The sequence below is a fragment of the Lemur catta genome, chromosome 1, assembly GCF_020740605.2.
Source record: "Lemur catta isolate mLemCat1 chromosome 1, mLemCat1.pri, whole genome shotgun sequence".
Taxonomy (NCBI): Eukaryota; Metazoa; Chordata; class Mammalia; order Primates; family Lemuridae; genus Lemur; species Lemur catta.
In genome coordinates this window covers 144868656-144888639 of record NC_059128.1, presented here as the reverse complement: position 1 = coordinate 144888639, position 19984 = coordinate 144868656, and the positions used below count along the sequence as shown (strand labels likewise).

Sequence of the window (19984 nt, the reverse complement as noted above, 5' to 3'; positions counted from 1 at the left end):
GAGACAGAATTTCCATCTCTCCTCTCAGAAACCCTTTGAAGAACTCGGCCCCCTGGACAACAGCAGCGGGAGCTTTTGTCGTCTGGAAGTTCATGTGACCTCGCCTTCCACCTTTTAGTGCTGCCTAAAGTGTGAGCTTTAAAGACAGCATTCTTTTACCACGTGTCACTTTTCAGCAGTTACAAATTCATCTGCTGGGGAGAAGCAGAGCTGGCACCCCCTCCTCTACGGCCCCTCGGCGAGAAGCTTCCAGCTGAAGGGGCTGCCTCAGTCTGCACATGCAGAGGAGGGAAGTGGATTGAGCCGAGGAGGAAGGAGAGAGGAGGGTCTGAAGAAGACAAGAAACAAGCTCTCTCTCTCTCTGAAAAAGCAGAAAGTCTGAGCCGTGAAACTGAGACGGCTGGGGAGGGGTACCGAGGTGCTTTCAGCTCTCCCTCATGAGATCACGGAACAGGGAAGGAAATCTGAACCTTGTGCCAAAGAAAACTCTCTTGCTTCTTATAAAAAGCCCGTTGAGCTTTCTTCACAAGGGAGCTGCTGGTTGGGACTCACGAAGGGGCACCCTGGCTGCCAGCTCCGAAGGCCTGGGGCCGCTCAGCTGCCGTCACGGCGCTGCTTCTGTCCGGGCGGAGGGTGATCCCCCAGGTGGAGAGACACCATCCGACCTGTTTATTTCTGGTTGGGAAACCCCACACAGACCAGAGTCTGTTTCATGGTTCAAGACGCTGCGTGTGAAACATTTCCTTCCCTGGCAGAAATACCGCATTGGGCCCCAGGCCTCCCCTTGCAGCCTGTGCAGGGCCGTGGGGAAAGTGGCTGCACAGGGATGTCCAGGCAGGATGTCCACCATTGGGACAGTCGTAGGGAGGCAGCCTGGGCTAGAGCCAGACTGACCTGGGTTGGAATCTGGATTTCAGCCACCCGATAGCTGTGTGCGTGTTGGCAAGTCGCCCAGCTTCTCAGAGCCTCATTTTCCTTACGTGTAAGGCGGGGATTGTAAGACCCACCGCACAGTGTCAGGATTAAATAAGATGGCCAGACAGGAAGAAGGTACTCTGTGAATGTCCATTCCTTCCTCCTCCTCCACATTCCTCTTTAGCATTTCCTCCCCGCAGCACTATGATGAAGTTAGTTTTTTAGCCCTATTTTTTAGAAGGGGGGCTGGGATCAACCTGGAGGAAGGTGCACCTGGGTGTTGCAGGGACAGCTGGTGGCCTGTGAAGGATTCCCACAGGTTGGGGCAGGGAGCCCTGCAGACTTCCTGGCACCCCTTGGCCTGGGCCACATGGGTACTCAGGTGTCCCCTGGCTCAGCAGGCTGGTTTCTGCCCTCTGCCATGAGACTGTCCTCCACGGGGGTCCTGCCTGGGGAGCTGCTGCCCTCCCTGAGGAAGGAAGCCACCAGTGCTTCTAGATCCTAGACCAGTGCCACTCCAGGCATGGCCTTCTGACCACCAGTGTCCACATCAGCTGGGACCTGGTTAGAAAAGCACAGTCGTGGGCTCCTCCCCAGACCTGCTGAATCAGAAAATCTCGTTTTAACAAGCCTGTGGGTGACTCTGATGCTTACCAAAGTTGGAGAGCCACTGTGCTGCAGGTAGGTTGCCCCAGAGTGAAGGGAGGAAAGCCGCCTCTGCACCAGGCGTTCTGAAGGCCCCGCTGCACGCCGGCACCTGTGAGGTCGGGTGGGCTCTGAGCCCAGGCTCCAAACTCGAGTTCAAGGCTCCAAACTCGAGTTCAAGCTCTACCCTGCACTTGCTCTGGGACCTTGGACAAGTTCCTTCACCCTCCCTGGGCCTCTGTATCCTCATCTGCGAAATAGGATGATTATACTACTTACCTCCTAGGGCTGTGGAGAAGCATAAGTTGGTTCATCCTAGCAAAATGCTCAGAGCAGTGCCTACCACATGGCCAGGGTTCAGTATGCGTTAGTTCCATCGCCTCAGTGTTTAGGCAGCCCCCTCAGGTTCAGGGTCTTATTCTGCAGGTGGCTTTGAACAGCCTAAGTATCTATAGCAACTGTAGGTGGCAGAGAAAAGAAAACTGTTTAAAAGTCCCTCTGTAGAGCCTAAAAGCAACAATGACAGCAATACTATGGCAGCCACTATAGTAACTTGTTCAATCTTACGGCAAGATTGTGGGGTACGAATTACTATCTGTATTTTTACAGGGAAGTACTTAAGGTACCACTTGGTAAATGAGAAAGCTAAGTCTTGAACGCACGTCGATTTAAGTAAAAATCATTGTGCAATCACAAATTGAGAAGTTTCCAGGGTCCCAGCTCTGTCCTCTGGGAAACTGTAAAGAGGAGAGTGAGTTTAACCTACCGTTCAGGGCCCTGCCCTCATTCCCTGGAGGCTGGTATGGACAGTGTAGGAGACATCCTTCCCTAAGTGGGCAAAGAGAAAACACATAGGAATGATAATTAAATGAGTCTGTGTTTAAGAAGCACTTAAGTGGATTAAAATCAATCTGTAGTCTGTGAAGCCATCTTAGCTGCCATTCTTAATGTTTAGTGGGTAGGTTTCTTTGTTTTTAAAAAAATCCTAACTTGCTTGTAACTGACAGTCCCAGAGAAGCAGCTCTGCCCTGTAACGGGCAGGAGAGAGAAGGAGAGGTTCCCAAGACCTGGGAGGCCACTTGCTCAGAGTCTGAAATGCTCACACTGCCTCTGGATTGGTGTCCCCTACACAAGGCACAGAGAGGAGGGAAGCTGGATGTTTTTGTGATGGTCTTTTTGCCACTCTCTTAGGCTGAGTTCCCTTAAACAAAATCCTGGGATAAGACATCGTATCAAAAGTGATTTACTAGGAAGTGTTCCCAGGGGAATGGGAAAGTAGGACTTCGAAGGGAAGGCCAAGCAAGGGTATGACACCAAGAAAAATCTTCGGGAAGGAGAAAGAGAGTCACTTTGGCACAATCCAAAATACAGGTCACACCTCAGAGTTATCCCAATCAGGCTCCCCCCAGGGGATGTGAATCCCCAAGCGCTTCCGTCTGTCTGTGTTCACAGGCAAAGAGGGTTCCGGCAGCCCAAGGCCCATCCTCCAGCAAAAGCCATGCAGGTGCTGGCCTTTGAGGAGTCCACGTGCACGGCCACGCGCAGTAAAGAGCCCGCAGGGCTGTGGATGGAGCTCAGCTGGCATTGCGTCCCCATCCTGCCTGCACCCTGTCATGAGAGAGGTGATCAGTCCGGCCGTGGGAAGCAGAACTAAAAACCCATGTGGAGAGCAAGACACATGAAAACATTTTCAAAAGGATAAAAAAGAGTGAGCAAAACTGTCCTATGAAGGAGATACACATAGAAAATGACATACGGACACACAGAAACTGTTGATCAATCATTTAGCTCTGCAGGGTAAAACCATGGGAAGTAATCAATAAACCAGTCCTTTCATCCCTCCCTCACAACCAAGCCAGCTCCTAACGTAATAGGAAGTTTAATATATTCGAAGAAGTTCAGAACAAACATGCTGGGTCTTAGGCAATCTCATGACCCTGAAGTTCATCCTTTCTTTAAAGAACAAGGAAAAATCATTAATTTTCCAAAAACAACTCTAGTGAGACTAAATTTAAAACCTAGCCATTACAATAACCAAAAGCAACCCTTACTATTTGTATGTGCAAGTTATTTTAAACAACCGGCTCATTAACTGAAAATGTTGAAATCAAATATAGGAGAAAACCAAGATAATTCTGGAAAACAGAGCCCATCTCCCTATATTCTTAAAAATATAAAAGTGATGTAAAACTTTAGCATTTAATTATAGTAGCAGGTCCTTCTTAATTCAGTGCTCTTATAAAATGTCTTACAGTTAGTTCCAATTGTATATTGATCACCAAGGTTCTTGGCATTAGGCTTTTCCTTGATGTGTGCACAATCAGACCACCCTAAGATACAACTTGTGCTCCCTTCTCTGTCCTCATGGGCATTTCCTAAAGCTTAGCCCTCAGCTGGTGTATGTTGCTCTGTTCTGTCAGCTGCCAAGGCAGTTTCTTTCTATCTGGTATTTAACAGAAAAGCTTGCCGAGGACAGGGATATGTTATACTTGTGTACCTCTATACCTGGCACATGAAATGAGCTCAATAATATCTGTTAAATCAATTTGTGACAGAGCACAAGTCCCACAGTAGCCACAGGGGCCTGTTCACAGTTCTTACCCTCAGCTACATCATGTGGTTTAGGAATGGTGTTTTTTGTTGTTGTCATTTGTGATGGCTTTTGACCCATGTCTTCATCTGATGAGCTAATTTTCCCACTAAAGTAAGTAAGCACTGATATGACTGTGGTAGTCCACTGTGTCCAGTGTTGGGTTCCATAATTTAAAGAACTGGTCAACTTTTTAGTTAAAAGGAAAGGTAAAGCAATGGAGATAGTAATGGGTGGTAAGACAGGGCCTGTGGGGGTGGGACTGGGGAAGCCCACGCTTCTCCGGTAAGGGGAGAGCAGCGTCAGCCCTCGGCGCGTGGTTCACCCTCACACTCACCACACAGGATGATCCATGTCTTTCCTTGAACTCGTTGGTCCTTCCCCTTCCTCCCAGGCTGGGAACTCCCCCTTGGAGACAGCAGGGGCTGTATTACAAAGGGCCAAGGAAGGACACCAAGGCTACTCAATAAATAATTGTTAAACTAGAGGATGAACAAAGGAATGTAAGAAGTAACAGAAAACATACGTGTCTCACATATGAGAATTATCCTGTAGAAGCTGTTTTCCATTTGAGGCAAAATAAGAAACACTTGTTCAATGAATGGATGGGCTTCCTCTGAGGGCAGCAGCAGGTGGGCACCCATGTTGGAGCCAGCCAGGGCACGTGTCACGTGAGGCTCCAGTGTGACAACTCACAGAGAGGACTGTAGTGCCAAGGGTACTCAGTCCTTACCAGCTTTAGACTCCCAGCGACGGCACTTTTTTCCCCCTCATAGACTCTGGGTCTCAATCCCTTATCCTCTAAAATGGCAGTGGCTGCACTAGCCCCTGGGACCAGTGTGCAGAACACTTGCCTCAGATGATTCAAAATCCAGATTTTCTGGCCCTGCTTCTGCTCTAAAGGATCCCACTCAGGGGTGGGACTTGCTATCTGCATCTCTAACAAGCCCACCAGAGGATTTTAAAGCAGTCTCACTTTTGAGTGTTCTCAACTTTGGGTGCACATCAGACCCACCCAGGGAGCTTTCAGCAAATGCATGCCCAGGCCGTGTGCTTTGATTTGGTGGGTCCACAGTGGGGCCTGCATCTGGGTCTTTTTGACAAGGCTTTCTGTGGGGTCATCATAACCATGTTTCCAGCAGGTATGCAGATTGGACAGGGGCCCCTTCTGGTGGCCCACAGCCTCATGCCAGGGCTTAGGGCTTGGTGAAAGCGGCATGGGCTGGGGTTCAGCCCCACTCCTCTTCAGCCAGGTCTTATGTGCAGTGAACAGCCTGAACCACTGTACATGGCATCTCTGGCTTCCAGGTGGTTCCAGTGCATACCCCCAGTTAGGAATCAGTGAAGAGTGTTGGTTGTTAACAACCTTTGAAGGCTTTTGAGAAAAAATAGTGTGTTAAGATTCATCTGGAGCAGCTTGCAGAACAGATTGGAGGACAGCTGAGAGCAGGGCATCTAAGAGGATGGTCTAAGTGAGAAGAGATTGGAGCTGACCTGTTGTGGCAGCAAAGAAAAAGGAGAGAGGGATTATCCTAAAGGAAGATGCCAGTTCTTTAAGGAGAGTACTGAGATGTGCCTAGAAGCAGCAAAGTGGGTGTGGCACCCAAAGGGAAGAAATTGGTAAGCTGCTGCCTCTGAGACAGGGCTGCATGAGCCCACAGGTAGTCAGTGGAGACACGCTCCAAGGGTGCTAGACTGGGAAGAGGTCCTCTCTCAGCCCTGTCCCTTCATCTGTGGCCAAAGGAAGTTCAGCAGCACCTGCCTCTGTTCCCTGTCCACAGCTCCATCAGCCCAAGTGCTCGTGGAGAGACCCTTCATGCCCTGCACGGCCCCTCCACCCGCCCTGGAGGCCACCTGTGACGGTTCCTCTGCAGGCTGAGGCCTGCCCGTGTCTCTCTGGTGGGGGACTTTCTGTGGCTACAGGAGTGTGCTGCACCCAAGTGTTGGGAGGCCTGGAAGTGCAGTATACTCAGTGTCACCAGAACAACTCTCAACCGAGGAGAGACGGGTGTTGGTGGATAGATGCGGCAGCTTCCTCACCTGTGACAGTGTGTTTCACTACTTCCTCGGAGTGCCCCGAGATCACCTCCCAAGCAAACTACTTGCACCCCAGTCCTTGTCCCAGGGTCTGCTTGGGGGGGAGCCCAGATAAGGAGTGTGTGAACGGGAAGAACTTCAGGTCCTCAGACAATATCTCTCAAATAGCATGGGCAGTATACATATTATTCTTCTGGAGGGCAGAGAGCCTGAGGAAGGTGGTCTTCATGGGTTAACATCATGTTTCCTGGGGAGAGGGCTCAGTGACATAGATCAGTGCTTCTTGATGTTCACGTTCACAAAGGTTAGCCGGAGATCTTATTGAAAGACAGATTCTAAGTCAGCAGGTCTGGGGAGGGTCTGCACCTCTAACAAGCTCCGGGGTGGAGCTGATGCTGCTGGCCCAGGGCCCCCGCCTGGAGCAGCAAGGCCCTGCACACCCTCAGGTTGCAAAACAGCTTTGAAGGAGCAAGAGTAGACGTGGGTCTGTAGACAGGAAGGAACTCTTCACCCTGAGTACATTTCTAATATCAAGATTCCTGGCCAGGATTTTAATAAGTACCTGAGCCCCTCCAAATGTTTGACTCCTACATAACCTTTTCATCGAAACACCACTCATGAATTGTTTTTATGCCATGATGTTAAATTCTTTCCTATCACTCCAGGACAGGTCCCCACCTTGTTTTCTGTCAGCCTAAAAGGCAAAGGGAAAGAGTGACAAAAAAAAAAAAAACTCAAAATAATTTGATTCATGAGATGGAATTCAACTTTGAATTCTTAGTTTGTTGACCAAGAATCTGCAGGCTCTGGGAAATATTTTTTATTGAAGAATAGAATGGATGCTATTTAAAAAATCTAAGAATAGTTCATTTGCCACTATTTAACAGAAGGAAAAACTTCCTGAAGGAAAGTCAAACAATTTGTTTCTTAAGCGAAGGATGGCATGCTGGCCTTTTCACTTGGGTCTTGTAGTTAGGGCTGGTTGACTTCAATTTGTTGTTCAGATTCTCAATTTCCTATACGTGTGGTCCTGAAGAGGACAATCACCAGGATTCAGGAAAGTTTTGGGGTTTTTTGTTTTGTTTTGTTTTTGGTCTCCATTTGGGCAAACACAAAGATTAGCTCTAAACAGGGTTGATTTAATGCACCAAGGAGGAGGAACACATTACAGGAATGAGACAGCTTATTTAAGTCATTTTGAATTTGTATTGGTTTTTAAAAATGTAATATTACATTATTTTTACTCATTTTAAAGCTTTTAAAGCACTTTTTTTCTTCAGGTGTCAGAGGACTGTTTGGGAGGAGACTCCACTGTCTCCACTCTGGTCCGATGATTGTTCTGATCTCCGACCGCCAGTGGTTGGTCCAGGGTGGTTTCAGGTACACTCCACATTTCACTGCTTCGCTTGGGTGGGGAATTTCGCATCAACAGTTAGGTGGCTCATCTGTCTCAGACATTTATTCTGACTATAGCTTGCGCTGGCTCCACTTTTTTAAGCTTGGAAAAAACAAACCCAGAATAGTCCAAGCCTTGGCTTCCAAGTGGGGATTTTGACAAAATTTCAAGGAAGCAACTTGCTTCGTAGTGCTTTCTTTGCCCTGCTCTTCCAAAACCCCACCTCTGGTTCCCTCGGACTGTTGGTTGCCAGCTCCTGCCCAGAAGAGGGTCTGGACCCGCTGCCCCAGCCTCGCCGGGCCAGCACCCAGACTTGGCATCTGTGCTGGAGTCACTGTGTGCTCTGCTTCCTTAAGAGTGCTTTTAAGTCCTGAGATCTATGCTGCCCGCTGTTCAGGCTCCATTTCCACGGATCCTTTGAGGGAGGCAGAGAGGGAACTTTTTCTGCTCATTGTTTCACGTTCCACTTCACCGGCCCCCTCTGATCCATTCTTATATCACAGCTAAAGATAATCTCAAAAATGTGAATCAGATGGCGTGACTCCCCTGCGTAGAACCTTCCAGTGCTTTCACTCTGTACTTAGAATTTAGTTTAAACTCCTTCTTCTGAGCAGCAGAGCTAGGCATGGCTTGGCCTTTCATCCACCCCAAACACGTGGCCTTTGGTTGGTTGCTTGAACTCAAGGTGCCCTTCCCACCCATGCTGTCTCCTTCCAGACACACACTCCACTCCCCCTTCACAGCTTAGCCCCTTCTTGGCCTGCAGGTCTCAGCTACATGGTACCTCTTCAAAGAGGCCTTCCCACCACTTGAACCAGGTGCAATGCTGTTTGCTTCCTCCAGAATGTATCTCGAATTCTGTAATTATTTTTAATAGCTTCCTTGAGATACAGTTCAGATGCCATACAAGTCACCCTTTTACAGTATACAAGTCAGCGGTTTTTAGTATGGATACAGAGTTGTGCATCTATTGCCACAATCAATTTTAGAACATTTCACTACTCAAAAACAATCCTCACACCTCTTAGCTGTCACCCCCATCCTCCTATACTCCCCCAGCCCGAGGCAGCCACGAATCTACTCTCTGTCTCTCTATTGTGGGCATTTTGTATGAGTGGATCGTTTATGTGAAATGGAGCCTGTCCTTTGTGATGAGCTGCTTTCACTTAGCATGAGGTTTTCAAGGCTCATTCCTGTTGTGGCTGTACCAGTACTTCATTCCTTTGCATGGCTGAATAGTATTCCATTGTGTGGCTATACCACATTGTGTTTATTCATCAGTTGATGAACATTAGATTTTTTTCACTTTTTGGCCATTATGAATTATGCTGCTATGAACATTTATGTGCAGATTTTTGTTTGGGCATATGCTTTCATTTCCCTTGGCTGTGTACCTAACAGTGGGATTGCTGGGTCATATGGTAACTTTATGTTTAACTGAGGAACTGCCGGGCTGCTTTTCAAAGCAGCTATGTCATCTTACATTCCCACCAGCAGCGTATAAGGGTTTCAATCTGTTGCATCCTTGCCAACATTTGTTATTTGTCTTTTTGATTATTGCCATCCTAATGAGTGTGAAGTGGTGTCTCATTGTGGTTTTGATTTACATTTTCCCGGAAGGCTAATGATGTTGAGTATCATTTCCTGTGGTTATGGGCCATTTGTATGTATTTTTTGGGAGAACTATTCTGACCCTTCACCCAGTTGTTAGTTGGGTTATCTTTTTATGATTGAGTTGCAAGAATTTTTAAAATATATTGTAGATACAAGTCCCTTATTAGACATATGATTTACAACATTTTTCTCCCATTCTATAGGTTGTGTTTTCACTTTCTTGATGGTGTCTTTAAAATGCAAACGTTTTTAAATTTGATGAGATCCAGATTATCCCTTTTTTCTCTTGCTGCTTTTGTAATTATTCCTAATTTCCTTTCTAATCGTTTTTTATTTTTGCTATCTTCCCCTGTGGACCGTGTGCTGTGAAGGCAGAGCAGTGTTTGTCATTATAGCTCCGTCACCTACAACACAACCTGATATGGGGCAGTAGTCAGTAAATATCTCCTCAGTGGGTTAATGAACAAAAGGGTTCATGAAGTGTAAAATTCTTCCTTGACACCACGCAATCTTCTGATTGCAATTGCCTTCCTTTGTTGGCCTCTAGGGCAGGAATTCTCAGGCCCTGCTGATGGGAGCCCCATGTTGCACAGAGCGGCTGTATCACTGATTGCAAATGAACACATCGGCCTTCTGACTCCCATGTTCTCCCATGAGCAGAGGATGGACATTCTTCACAGCTCGATCTGCTGCTCATACTGTATCATTCGAAAGCTGGCCTCAGAGCCCGTGTAGCCGGAAGCCACGGGCTCACATCAAGACAGGGGATGCCTGGCAGCCTCTGAGCATACAGCCGCCACTTGCCCTGCTGCCTTCCCTCTCGATGCTACCCTGTGCTAAGCCTTGTCCTGAAATGCCTACTCCCTCCATTTCACCCCTTCTCCTACCATGTCCCCTGTCACTGCCTCTCCCAGCACAGTGCTCTACCCAAATGAGAAACATTCTTATTCTTTAAAGACCAACCCTGGAGTTACCTTTTTGGTTTATTTACTTTTTTATTTACAAAGAAAGCAAAGAAGGTGGTGCCCGACTATGAGTTCTTGGAGCATATTGTAGCCTGGCTCATATTAAACCCATGGTCTTTCCCTGTGTATTAAAATGCATTAATTTAGAGTATTTATTTCTCACTAAATGCTGTCTCCTCAAAGATAGAAATCTTTCTTATCTTTCATTCGGATTCTGCTTCCCTGTTCTGTGTCTGACATTTCATAGTTGCTTGTTAGATGATTGATAAGTCAGTGAAGGTATAGATGGATGACGTGTAAGTCCTCTCCAAGGGAACCTTTGAGTATCTTAAGACCCTAGGAAGGTTTATACTTGATCTTCAGGTTGTCAACATTTTGGATACAGAGAAAAGCATCCTCACTATGACTTCTTGGATCCCATCTGCCTCCAATGCTCCATGATTGTTGACGGATTGACTACATTTGTCCTGGGGGGTCTCTTTGAAAAGTTTGACCATGGGATCAATAAAACAGTTGGCCCTCTGCATCTCTGCTCAGGGACTCTTTGCATCACTGTGTTCAATGAGCACCCACCTGCCCCTAGAGTGGCTGTCAGCAGGAGTGCTTGCCCATGTGGCATCATTCCAATGGGAGATCCATGTTGTTGTAGTTATGCACCATGTACTGCTCTTGACTCAAGAGTACAATGACTTGTGTTTGTTCTGATTTGTGGACTAACCATGTTAAGCCCTCAGCAAACAATGTATACTCAGGGCCTGAGCAATCGGAGACAAGATAGTGTGCGGATCTGGCACAATGGAAGAGCATGTCTTGACATCTGAAGTCTATAATTTATAAAGTGTTCAAATGACAAGTCTTTTCCCCACACGTATACGTACACAAATTTGGAGCACCATGTAGTGTTCCATAGCGAGATATGCTGGGGAGTTGGGTCAGGAGAAGGAAGTTAACATTTAGGCAGAACATGCAGAGGAACAGTTATAAGCATAGTTTGGGGGAAGGGATATGCCTAGCTCAAATCCTGGCTGCATCACTTGCCAGCTGGGAAACCCTGCACAAGCAATATAACTTCTTTTGTGTTCCTCCTTGTAAAATGGTAATAAAAAGAGAAGCTACTGCACAGAGTCCTGAGATAATGGATTTAAAGCACTGCCTGGCCCACAGTAAGCTATTGCTGAGTGGGCGCCATCTGTGTACTCCATCCTATGCCCATCTGCACTGGCAGTCCAGCAACAGTCCTGTGAGGCAGGTGTTATGACTTCATTTTACAGGTGAGAAACAGGAGGCTTGTAGAAAGGATGGTTAATTTGTCTGACAGCACATAGCTGGTACATATGTGAGCCAGTAATCAAAACTGAGACACCAGCGCCAAAGTCTGTATACTTTGTATGCTGCAAGCCCACGTGCTTTTCTTCGTGGGTAGGAATTTCATGGGCCCTGTCCCCAAAGAAGTCTCTCTGGGAATAGGACTCCACTGGTGAGGCCCGGGCTGACTCGTCGTGGAGTAGAGCCAGTAAGTCTTTCTGGGAATAAATTCTCTCTCTGTTAATTCACTCGACCGGGTTATTGAGAACCCCTGCTCACCTCTGACTCTGCAGTTGATTACGGAGTTTGGGATGAAGCACTTCCAAAATTTACCTGAATTCTAAATTAAGTGAGTTAAAGTAAAGGCCTCATTTACCAGCTCCCAGGGGTCACACTTGCTGTGCCTGCAAGTAGGAAAAGCTCTGAGAGGAACATGAAACTACCAGACTGACAGCCAGACATGCACACATGAGGGTCGTCTTCAGTTTGACAAACACACATGGGAGCTAGAAAATGGGAAGTCAGACATCAAACTTTACCCGGCACTGAGCATAGACCTGTCCCTGACCTCACAGATTTTCTGTTCCCAAAGAGCGCTGCATTGGTGGGCAAGTAAGGCCCTACTCCAGACTGAAATCATAATGCTTGCATGGTTGGGCGGAAGGAGCCCAAAGGCCAAAGAGGCTTGCTAACTTCATTGTCCAATTCTAACCACCGCATGTTACAAACACAGCTGGAGCCTGGCTCTACTGGCCAAGCTCCCGGGGCTGGGACAGCCGAGGTATGTCTGGAAAAGAGAAGGTCTTTGCCAAGGCAAGCATCTCTCATGCCAGGCAGACCAGCAAAAGAGCTTCCTCTTGCAGTGCCTTCATCTGAATCCCCCAAAGCCAAGGCCTGTTCATTTAATAAATGCAAATTCAGGAGCTACTAAGTGCCAGGCTCGGAGCCAGGCACTGAGAATATAGAAATGAGTATGTACAAACCAAGTGTGCTTTTCATTATGGGGTTTCTTAAATGTTAACTGATGATTTCCTGATCCTGAGACTAATGTACAGATGTTCCTCGACTGACAACGGGGTTACATCCTAATAAACCCACCATAAGTTCAAAATATGTCGAAAATGCATTTAATACACCTAACCTACTGAGCATCATAGCTTAGCCTAGCCTGCCTTAAATGTGCTCAGAACATTTACATTAGCCTACAGTTGGGCAAATTCATCTAGCAACATAGTACACTTCAGGGCACCCGTTGTTTGCCCTGGTGATCGTGTGGCTGGCTGGGAGCTGCGGCTCACTGCCCCTGCCCAGCATCGCAAGAGTATCCTACCACTTTCTACCGCTTTCCGTTGAATGCCTATCATTTTTGCACCATTGGAAAGTCGAAAAATCTTAAGTAGAACCATCATAAGTCGGGGACCATCTGTATGTTGGTATAAAATTTAAATTGAATGCCCTGTAATCTCCTAGGAGAAGCTCTGATAGTGTTTTGCTTGCCAGCCAAGGAAAAGCAGGACTGGAGAAAAGGCCAGTTATGTGAATCCTCTTGAAATAGAGTCCAAATTTCTTCATAAAAATGATTTTTAAAGTTTTGATTGAGACTTTGCTTGAAAAATGAAATTAAAAATTATGAAAATAGGTTTATTTTATCCCACATTTAACAGCACTTATACCATTGTAAATGTATTGTCAAAGATATCTTAGACTCAAGGCAAAAGCTTATTTGCTTTATTATTTTCTGTAAAATAATAGGGTCCTAATTTCTGAAACAAAAGAAGGGATGGAGTGCTGGATAGGCAGCTTTTGGATGTGAATTTGCCTCCTGTATCAATGGAGAACATCCTATGTTTCATATTTTGCCTTTTTTAAATACAGTCACAAAAGTATCATTTTTATGACAATCTGTTTTTCCCAAGGGCTTCTCTAGATCTTTCTTGTTTAAATCTTTGTGTTCTGAAACATCTTAAAGTGTTATCAAGGATAATTTTGACTTCTAGACCGTTAACTGATCTAACTCTGCCAACCCAGATTTATCAGTGGCTTTGCAGTGCTTTGACCAGTTTTTCAACATCACTTTCGTTGACTTCATGAAAGCCTGTGCCTTTTGCAGGAACATTTCAGCCTTACTCTGTAGTAGATTTGCATTGTGTTTGAATCCAATAATCAGATGTCTTCACTGTCTGGCAATCAAGGACATTGGACAGACAGTCAGTTTGTTCGCTGGTCCATATCCCCAGACAGCTGAGAGTCTTGTAAAAAATGCTCAAGTTAAGTTCTCTAAGTTAAAGTCACTGCAAATGATGATTGGAACATGGAAGGAACTAGAGCAGAGGAGAAGCCTGATCCCTGGAATCTCTCCGCATACCTCCTAGTGGGTACCAAATGCCTGGCAAAGGTAATAAACAACCCCTCACCAAAGCACCATCCGCTGACATGTTGCCTGTAGACAGCTGACAGCTTAGTTTAGCCACCTCTCCCCTAAATTGATTTTTTAATTGAATTTGATTTTTTTTTAATTTAAAAGTGTTTTAAAATTCTGGGTCTTTCTGTGAATAGGGTGTCCGTCTGGCTGCCAGGCAGGTACATGGCTCCATAATGACCCTGTTTCTTAAAGTTACGCCCTGGGCATGACCTGAAACCAGAGGATAAAGGGGCTACTGGTGTTGCCTTGAGGTGAAGTGCTCCCCTGACAGCAGGGAGCCTTGCAGATTTTATGAACTGCAGTTAGGACAGTTTTCTCTTCCTCAGCATGGATTTAAACAAGATTTATAAACGTGTGGGTATTCTCCTTCCATTGCTTCTCCCCACTTAGGAGCAATGCCCAGCACGCCCCAGTGGCTTTCAGTGCCAGGAGCCTCATTGGTGAAGGGTATCACCTGAGGTCAGGCTCGCCAGAAGCAGCACCTGAGAATGGAGAGTGATTTATTGGGGCATGTTCTTGAGGGAAGAGGAGTGAAGGGAGCCAACTGGGCTGTGGTCTTGTTGGGGTGAAAAGGCTAGTAGGTGCTCACGGTGCGAGTGGAGAAAGATTTCTCATGCAGAAATTAAGATATGAAAGTAAAAAAGTTTATTTTATCTTCTTAGGGGAGAGAGAGAGAAAAGAGAGGGGAAGGAAAGAGAGCAGAGAGATGGCGTGGCATCCCAAAGAAAGAGAAGGGAGACGCCAGCAGTGAGGCCAAGTGCCTCGCTGACTTTAAGGGAGATGAAGAGAAAAAAATAGATGGTTGTTGGTTGACAACAAAAACTACAAGGATGTCAATGTCCAAGACTTGGTTTCCTGTCCTTCCTTGTGGAAGGGATTATCACAGGAGATGTGACCCTGCCTTCGAGATATGGTTGACGCTGTAGCTTGTTCTTCTGCTGTTTACTCAGGAACTCTGTAAAAGCAGATTCTCAAAAAAAAACAACTTTGAAAGAGAGAGATTTACATCTCTTTTCCGTCCACTCAGCTTTCTTCAGAAATTGTGCAAAGCAGAACTCCTGCAGGGTACCTGTTAGTGAGAGAACTCATAGGATCGATCTTCAGCTGTTCCTGGGGAAATTGTAGGATTAGGTATTTTGCTGTTATTTTTGTAAGGCTGCCCCTTTCAGTCTCAGCTGCAGTCGCTTCAGCCCAATCCCACGGGGAGCTCTGGGACATGAATTGTGCAACAAAGTTGATCCCACCTTGAGGCAAAGGCGGCATCCTTTGGTACCCGTGTCAATCAGAAACTGCAGAATGCTTGTTGGGGAGGGCATTATAAGGTCCCAGGGAAAGCGACTGTGGTACCCATCCCCTAAAGGAGTTATGGGTGGTGCACTAGCACCATCCACACAGGGAGTCACCATGTTTGCTCTGACACGCCTCTGTGCCTCCTTGGAAATCACAGCTGTGCTAGGAGAGGGGTACAGAACTGAAGACTTTTGGCCAGGGCCAAAAGAGTTTAAATGGCCGTGTTGGTGCTGACACTCGGCAGAAGGGTAATCCATGACATCCCTTCGTGTAGAGCCGTTCTGGGAGCACGAGTTGTGAAGCTCATGCTCCACTCTCTTCTTCCTAGAAATGATGTCTTTGGTTTTCACTCTTTTTGCTTGTCCTCACCAAGATCCAGCCAGAATTTTACAATTTTTATTTGACGGAGTAGGGTGGAAGAGAGACTTGGAATAATGAAATAAATGCTGGTTTAAACGTTATTTTCTAGCACTTTGGAATTAACAAAAAGAAGTTAATTAGGAAGCTCTTGAATGATAACAAATGCAGTTGTCTTGGGTCAAAGCTAAGTAAACTGAGGTCCCCTCAATTTCCAAAGTAAATTTTTGAAGCCATAGTCATTCTTTCACCTACGTGCAAAAACTGAAGAAGTCTTCAGGACAAATAAGTCTTTACTTCAGGAACAGCTAAGCCTTTAACTTAAAGGTAGAACCGCTCTCCTGGTTTGAAAGGGATTCCAGTGAGGTACTGAACATTACAAGAGGCATTGAGAACTGGGTTGGGTAATTGTGTGAGATATATATATGTATGTGTGTGTATGCACATGCATGCGTGTGCACACACACAGGCATGTGCTGGGACACTCTTGAGAGTAATTACACCGGGATGACAGACATGCACCAGGACTGTCCCAGGGAAACCAAGAGAGCTAAGCTCACCCTAGACCTGGGCTCACTGTGTCTACTTGGGCCCAATGTGGGCTTTGTTTTTGGCAGGAGGAATATGGGGAAGAGAATGAAGGCAAGAGGCCACCCATGGTGAATCATTAGTGCCAGTCTTTGGGACATGTAGGTGTTGAGACAGCATTTGAAGAATTAATCTCTGCTTTCCTTATTGAAATTGCCAGTGCCTATTCTCTAAGTTGCAAGAGCAGCCCTCACACTGCATCACACTGCCATGTCAATGTCTGTTTCTCCGCTGGGAGGTCTCCCCTTCTAAGCTCTGAGCTCTACAAGAACAGGGACTATCCTCAGTGCTGAATTCAGTATGTGACGTGACAACAGCTCCCCAGTGGCACTCAGGGTCCTCTCTGAATCCTATGCTGTTTCATATCGCACATGTGAACGTATGTCCCGTGAGTGTTTGGAGGCAAGATGGAGGAGGCAAACCTGGGGGGAAGGGCTGAGGCAAGGTGTTCCTGGCAGCACTGCTTAAACAGAGGTGCAGAAATGATGGCAGGCAGAGAGCGTTTGTAGAATAGTAACGTGCATATGCCGTGGGGCAGGGGGTAGAGGAATAATAACAGAAAAGTGTGGGCTGAAATGGAAGCCAGAATTAGGATTTGGAACTATATTCTGTTGGTGGTAGAGACACATGTGTTAAGAAGGTTCCTCTGGCAGCCTGTAGAAGGGACTGAAGAAAGGAAATCTCATCGCAGTGGCTCCTAGACGTTATTGCACAGTGGGATCACTTATGTTATCACTTCCGTTTATTGAAAGTGCTCACCCCAGACCCTGCAACCCCTGAGTCTGCTCAGTCAACTGGGTGTAGCCCAGGAATCTGCATTTTTTGAGACAGAGTCTTGTGTCAAAAGAGTGCACTGACATCGTCATAACTAACTGTAATCTCAAACTCCTGGGCTCAAGTGATCCTCCTGCCTCAGCCTCCCAAAGTGCTAGGATCACAGACGTGGGCCACCGCTCCTGGCCAGGAATCTGCATTTTTAAAGAGGCTCCCAAGGTGATACCAGTGCAGGTGATCCTGGGTCTCCGCATGACGATGCTGGCTAAGAGTCTGGAGAGTTGTTAGAAAACTTGTAATCGCTGAGAACAGTTATCTCCAGGATTGCATGCTGAAAAGATATACTAGAGTTTGGTTTATATTTATGTATTGCCAATCTTCTGGTTCGTTGTATTTTGGGATTTTTTTATTTTTTGTTGCTATTTTCTAAATAAAGTTGTATTGATGTTTAATAGACTGACTAAAGTACACAAGTCATTGAGTCCTTAGCTCAATGAACTTTCACAAAAAGGTCACACCTGTATGACCACCACCCAAATCAAGAAAGAGAACATTCCAGCACTCCAGGAAATCCCTTCCACTTACTATCTCCCCAATTACTGTCTTGACTTCTAACCCCATAGATTAGCTATTATCTTTTGTCATTTCCATTTTTTGTGTTTGATAATGTTCATGATATATCAGAATAGAATATGTATATAATTTAGATAGACATAATGTGGTAAATGCTCACATACTTTTACTGACTGGATGCACAATAAAAAAATTTCATTCTGCCTATCTAAAGGACTAGAATTGTTGGCCTGAGCTGAGATATGGGTCTTGGAAATTGGGGAACCTCTGTGCCTTCTCCAACATCTGTAAACATACCATTTCTCCTTGGAAGTCTTGGTCTGGCTCTAGTGACTCAGAGGCCCTGTGGGTTGTGAAGAGCCTCCTGGCTCTCCTTTGACCTTAATTGGAAGCCACATGCCTGGGTGGAAGGCAGCAGCTCTCTGCAGCCCCTCTCTCCTGGTTCTCCAAAGCAGCTCATTGTGTGCAGAGTTCAGCCTGGCCCAGCTATACTTGGAAACCTCTGCTCACCCACACCCCACCCTGGGAAGACTTGCAGGGGGGCAACTCAGCCCTCCTTGCTTCAGGATTTAGAAAGAAGCCCTCTCTTTTCTTGGTGTGATTTTCTTAGTTTGTCTTTCCTAAACTACCAGAATTTTGAAATGCAGGATTAGAATGTGGGCTTAGGGGAAAGGGACCAGAAAGAAGACTTCATTGCCTTTTAATGCAAATCTTAGGAGGCCTGCAGCTCACCAGTGCCTAGCCCAGTTCACCAGGACAGCCCCAGGGTTTGGATACAAAGCATTAGTTAAGAATAAAGAGTGGTTTTATCCTCTGCACCTGCCTTCCCAGGGAGCCAGGGGAAAGGCCAGCAGGCAGGGTAGGACGGGGACTTGGTCTGGTCAGGCGGCTCCTTGTCCCACCGCGACTGCTGTCTGAGGCAGCTCTAAAGGACTCGCCTACCTCACTGGGGCCACTCCCGCACATCTGCTTCGCGTTCAGCTGGCCCATCTGTTGGTGCTTTTTCTCTTTCAGGAGGAGATGGGAATTTCCTGTGAGCTGCTGGAATTGGACTTCCTCAAATGCAGCGTGGGATTTCCTTTCATGAGGTCAAAGTCGAAGGTAAGGGACAGAGGCGGCAGGCCCCCACCCCTTCCCACCAGCCACCGACTCCACAGCTGCCTCCCCTGAGGAGGTTTCCTCCCACACCCCTGCCTCCTGCAGCAGCTGGGGTGGCCACCAAAGCCCTGCCACACTCCTGTCCCTGGTGGTATACACCAAGGTGTATACCAGAGGGGCCACGGTCACATGGTATTCATCTTTGACCCACATGACATACCCCAAATGTGAAGACACACCATGGCCTGTGCACTTTGGCAAGCAACATTTGGTTGGCATTCCTAAAATGCTTTTCCTGAGACACTCTATGCCTCTTTGAGTCCCCGAGACAGCTCTGGAAGAGATGAGGTCTGGGCTGGTGACTTACAGTCCTGACCTCATCACTCCCCTGGGCACTGATAGTTTTCTGAAGAGACCTCGCAAGATTCTCAAAAGGTAAATAACTGTATTCTACTGCATTTTTTAAAAGAAATAAAAGAGATTACGGTCACTTTGGCATTTAAAAGGAGACAAATTTTCTAAGCTCAGACAATAGTGTGGTACAACATATTCTATAGTATAAACCATGGTCTAATGTAGTGGTCTGCTATCCATTGCTTTTGCTTTCAGGAAGCATTCAGTTCAGTAGAACCCAGTGTTGCAAAAGTCAGACCATTGCCTAGGATTCACCATAATGGAACCCAAATATTTAGATATCAAAGAAGTCATAGGCTCTCAGAGCTTGATGGAATTTAAGAACCATTTTGTCCCACCATCTGTTTTTATTGAAATGCAAAGGGATTAACTGTCTTGACCAAGATCACATAGTCAGTTTATGATAGAGCCTGGTTCTACAACCCCTACCCAAGCATTCCTCTCACATTCCCACACATGCCTGACACGTACGTGGTGAAAACCATTTGCTTAGGGAAGTGTTCCCCAAATCACAGGACGCTCACCACTGGGGTGGTGCACTAAGATGATTTTAGGTGGTTCATGAGATTATCTTGGGCAATACACAGACACAGCACTAAACAACATTGACTCTAGAGATGAGAAAGTTACTACCTTTTGGCCTTAGTCAGCTCAGGCTTCCATAACAGATTACCACAGGCTGGGTGGCTTAAACAACAGACGTTTATTTCTATCAGTTCTGAAGGCTGGGAAGTCCAAGATCAAGGTCCTGGCAGAGGCGGTTCCTGGTGAGGGCTCTCTCTTCCTGGTTTGTAGACAGCCCCTTCTCTATTTGTGCTCACATGGCCTTTCCCTGGTGAGTGCACATGGAGAGAGAGAGAGATCTTTGTCTTCTCTTCTAACAAGGCCATTAATCCCATCATGAGGGCCCCCACCTCCAAATACCATCACAGTGGGGGCTAAGGCTTCAACACATGAATTTGGGGGAAACACAAACATTCAGCCCATAGTATGTTTCAACA

At 46.5% G+C, this 19984-nt stretch overlaps 1 protein-coding gene across 4 annotated transcripts in view; it reads left to right on the top strand.

The window, feature by feature from the left end:
• The window catches only part of ITGA9 (integrin subunit alpha 9), a 328677-nt gene that overhangs the window by 238615 nt on the left and 70078 nt on the right, over positions 1–19984 (top strand). For all 4 annotated transcript variants that reach the window (XM_045536738.1, XM_045536741.1, XM_045536745.1 and 1 more), the window contains one exon: positions 18486–18572. In XM_045536738.1, coding sequence (XP_045392694.1) covers positions 18486–18572 — 87 coding nt within the window. The remainder of the gene's footprint in view (positions 1–18485; positions 18573–19984) is intronic.